Source organism: Bombina bombina, chromosome 7 (assembly GCF_027579735.1).
Source record: "Bombina bombina isolate aBomBom1 chromosome 7, aBomBom1.pri, whole genome shotgun sequence".
In the NCBI taxonomy this organism is placed as follows: Eukaryota; Metazoa; Chordata; class Amphibia; order Anura; family Bombinatoridae; genus Bombina; species Bombina bombina.
This window is the reverse complement of record NC_069505.1, coordinates 190,689,955-190,694,745: the sequence shown is the minus strand read 5'-3', so window position 1 is coordinate 190,694,745 and position 4,791 is coordinate 190,689,955. Positions and strand designations below refer to the sequence as shown.

At 40.1% G+C, this 4,791-nt stretch overlaps 1 protein-coding gene across 1 annotated transcript in view; it reads left to right on the top strand.

Annotated features, from left to right (window-relative positions):
• Nucleotides 1-456: 456 nt before the first annotated feature.
• LOC128666106 (dispanin subfamily A member 2b) overlaps nt 457-4,791 on the top strand; it is a 19,890-nt gene continuing 15,555 nt past the window's right edge. Inside the window, exon 1 of the mRNA XM_053720516.1 lies at nt 457-762. Within this exon, the coding sequence (XP_053576491.1) occupies nt 496-762 (267 nt within the window). The 5' untranslated portion in view covers nt 457-495. The remainder of the gene's footprint in view (nt 763-4,791) is intronic.

Below are 4,791 nucleotides of genomic sequence, written 5' to 3'. Positions count from 1 at the left end.
ATAATTGCTATATAGGTGTTTCACAGAATTAATTACAGCTACTGCTCTGTATCATGCATGCAGAATGGGTTAATCACTGCTCCCTATGTGGCTCCCATAAGGGTTAATCAGACACTTTTCAAGTAGGAGTTAATAGCCACTAAATAAGATATAAAGTGGGTGGGATAGTCTTGTACAGTGTTGGTTCTATACGCTGACCTCTCCACAAATAACCCCACAGCTGCCAGTGCCACCATACATAGTGTAGCAGTGCCCTCTCTATCAGCCATTTGTAGTGTGATTATAAAGTATTATGTTGTGTACCTACAAGAAGCCTTACTCTGTGGTGCTGACATAATACTGTTACAGCAAAGGATGATGTGTGCTCCCTGTACAGTGAGAAGGAAATGAAACTAATTCATAGCCCAAGCTCCTCCTTGGATTCTCCCCCTCACAGAAATATTCAGTAATGTTACAGCTCACACCAGGGTGACATAGAGTTGCAAGTAACCAACAATGGAGAATAGTAACTTTTCTAAGCAGCTGAACCCTTCCTTGTCCTGGGCAGATGAACCACCCCAGTACAGCAGCCATGGCTATAATTCCCTGACTGAGGAGCTGGTAGACTTTAGTGCTGTACCAAGCCAGCAAGTCCAGACTACTATGGTGAACATCCCAGATAATGGGACTCCTGTGAGAGACCATCTGGTGTGGTCACTCTTCAGTATGTCTTATATGAATCCTTTTTGCCTGGGCTTTTTGGCTGTGGTCTTCTCAATCAAGGTAAGTTGCCTTTTAGGGGTAGGTGGTTATTCTATAGTACAGGTGACATCACCCAATAGAACTGGCTGGTGTCTGCACCTTTATGATATAAACTTTATATAGCATCCTTTATGATATAAACTTTATATAGCATGAGCAAGTCTAACCGTCAGTGGTTCCAAAAATAAAGCAGGAGACTTGCAAATACCATGCAGCAGTTCCCTGTTCACTACTACAGGAACAACAAAACCATATCCTACATAGGTGCTATAGCTAGCAAATGTGTTGCATGCAGATAATTACATACACAGGGACACGTGCTCATAGATGTTTATATACACACAGCTAGATAAAGATGTGTACGTACACACAGCTAGATAAAGATGTGTATATACATACAGCTAGATAAAGATGTGTATATACACACAGCTAGATAAAGATGTGTATGTGTGTGTGTATATATATATATATATATATATATACACACACAGCTAGATAAAGATGTGTATATACACACAGCTAGGTAAAGATGTGTATGTACACACAGCTAGATAAAGATGTGTATATACACACAGCTAGGTAAAGATGTGTATGTACACACAGCTAGATAAAGATGTGTATATACACACAGCTATATAAAGATGTGTATGTACACACAGCTACATAAAGATGTGTATATACACACAGCTAGATAAAGATGTGTATATATACACACAGCTAGGTAAAGATGTGTACGTACACACAGCTAGATAAAGATGTGTATATATATATATATATATACACACACACACAGCTAGATAAAGATGTGAATATATATATAGTATATAGTATATATATATATATATGTATATATATATATACATATATACACACACAGCTAGATAAAGATGTCTATGTACACACAGACCAAGATAAATATGTGTATATACATACAGCTAGATAAAGAGGAAAGATGTGTATATATACACACAGCTAGATAAAGATGTGTGTATGTATATATATATATATATATATATACACACACGCACACACAGCTAGATAAAGATGTCTATGTACACACAGATCAAGATAAAGATGTGTATATACACACAGCTAGATAAAGATGTGTGTATATATACTGTATATATAATTATATATATATATATATATATATACACACACGCACACGCAGCTAGATAAAGATGGCTATGTACACACAGATCAAGATAAAGATGTGTATATACAAACAGCTAGATAAAGATGTGTGTATATATACTGTATATATAATTATACAGGGAGTGCAGAATTATTAGGCAAGTTGTATTTTTGAGGATTAATTTTATTATTGAACAACAACCATGTTCTCAATGAACCCAAAAAACTCATTAATATCAAAGCTGAATAGTTTTGGAAGTAGTTTTTAGTTTGTTTTTAGTTATAGCTATTTTAGGGGGATATCTGTGTGTGCAGGTGACTATTACTGTGCATAATTATTAGGCAACTTAACAAAAAACAAATATATACCCATTTCAATTATTTATTTTTACCAGTGAAACCAATATAACATCTCAACATTCACAAATATACATTTCTGACATTCAAAAACAAAACAAAAACAAATCAGTGACCAATATAGCCACCTTTCTTTGCAAGGACACTCAAAAGCCTGCCATCCATGGATTCTGTCAGTGTTTTGATCTGTTCACCATCAACATTGCGTGCAGCAGCAACCACAGCCTCCCAGACACTGTTCAGAGAGGTGTACTGTTTTCCCTCCTTGTAAATCTCACATTTGATGATGGACCACAGGTTCTCAATGGGGTTCAGATCAGGTGAACAAGGAGGCCATGTCATTAGATTTTCTTCTTTTATACCCTTTCTTGCCAGCCACGCTGTGGAGTACTTGGACGCGTGTGATGGAGCATTGTCCTGCATGAAAATCATGTTTTTCTTGAAGGATGCAGACTTCTTCCTGTACCACTGCTTGAAGAAGGTGTCTTCCAGAAACTGGCAGTAGGACTGGGAGTTGAGCTTGACTCCATCCTCAACCCGAAAAGGCCCCACAAGCTCATCTTTGATGATACCAGCCCAAACCAGTACTCCACCTCCACCTTGCTGGCGTCTGAGTCAGACTGGAGCTCTCTGCCCTTTACCAATCCAGCCACGGGCCCATCCATCTGGCCCATCAAGACTCACTCTCATTTCATCAGTCCATAAAACCTTAGAAAAATCAGTCTTGAGATATTTCTTGGCCCAGTCTTGACGTTTCAGCTTGTGTGTCTTGTTCAGTGGTGGTCGTCTTTCAGCCTTTCTTACCTTGGCCATGTCTCTGAGTATTGCACACCTTGTGCTTTTGGGCACTCCAGTGATGTTGCAGCTCTGAAATATGGCCAAACTGGTGGCAAGTAGCATCTTGACAGCTGCACGCTTGACTTTTCTCAGTTCATGGGCAGTTATTTTGCGCCTTGGTTTTTCCACACGCTTCTTGCAACCCTGTTGACTATTTTGAATGAAACGCTTGATTATTCGATGATCACGCTTCAGAAGCTTTGCAATTTTAAGAGTGCTGCATCCCTCTGCAAGATATCTCACTATTTTTGACTTTTCTGAGCCTGTCAATTCCTTCTTTTGACCCATTTTGCCAAAGGAAAGGAAGTTGCCTAATAATTATGCACACCTGATATAGGGTGCTGATGTCATTAGACCACACCCCTTCTCATTACAGAGATGCACATCACCTAATATGCTTAATTGGTAGTAGGCTTTCGAGCCTATACAGCTTGGAGTAAGACAACATGCATAAAGAGGATGATGTGGTCAAAATACTCATTTGCCTAATAATTCTGCACTCCCTGTATATATATATATATATATATATATATATACAGGGAGTGCAGAATTATTAGGCAAATGAGTATTTTGACCACATCATCCTCTTTATGCATGTTGTCTTACTCCAAGCTGTATAGGCTCAAAAGCCTAATACCAATTAAGCATATTAGGTGATGTGCATCTCTGTAATGAGAAGGGGTGTGGTCTAGTGACATCAACACCCTATATCAGGTGTGCATAATTATTAGGCAACTTCCTTTCCTTTGGCAAAATGGGTCAAAAGAAGGACTTGACAGGCTCAGAAAGTAAAAAATAGTGAGATATCTTGCAGAGGGATGCAGCACTCTTAAAATTGCAAAGCTTCTGAAGCGTGATTATCGAACAATCAAGCGTTTCATTCAAAATAGTCAACAGGGTCGCAAGAAGCGTGTGGAAAAACCAAGGCGCAAAATAACTGCCCATGAACTGAGAAAAGTCAAGCGTGCAGCTGCCAAGATGCCACTTGCCACCAGTTTGGCCATATTTCAGAGCTGCAACATCACTGGAGTGCCCAAAAGCACAAGGTGTGTAATACTCAGAGACATGGCCAAGGTAAGAAAGGCTGAAAGACGACCACCACTGAACAAGACACACAAGCTGAAACGTCAAGACTGGGCCAAGAAATATCTCAAGACTGATTTTTCTAAGGTTTTATGGACTGATGAAATGAGAGTAAGTCTTGATGGGCCAGATGGATGGGCCCGTGGCTGGATTGGTAAAGGGCAGAGAGCTCCAGTCCGACTCAGACGCCAGCAAGGTGGAGGTGGAGTACTGGTTTGGGCTGGTATCATCAAAGATGAGCTTGTGGGGCCTTTTCGGGTTGAGGATGGAGTCAAGCTCAACTCCCAGTCCTACTGCCAGTTTCTGGAAGACACCTTCTTCAAGCAGTGGTACAGGAAGAAGTCTGCATCCTTCAAGAAAAACATGATTTTCATGCAGGACAATGCTCCATCACACGCGTCCAAGTACTCCACAGCGTGGCTAGCAAGAAAGGGTATAAAAGAAGAAAATCTAATGACATGGCCTCCTTTTTCACCTGATCTGAACCCCATTGAGAACCTGTGGTCCATCATCAAATGTGAGATTTACAAGGAGGGAAAACAGTACACCTCTCTGAACAGTGTCTGGGAGGCTGTGGTTGCTGCTGCACGCAATGTTGATGGTGAACAGATCAAAACACTGACAGAATCCATGGATGGC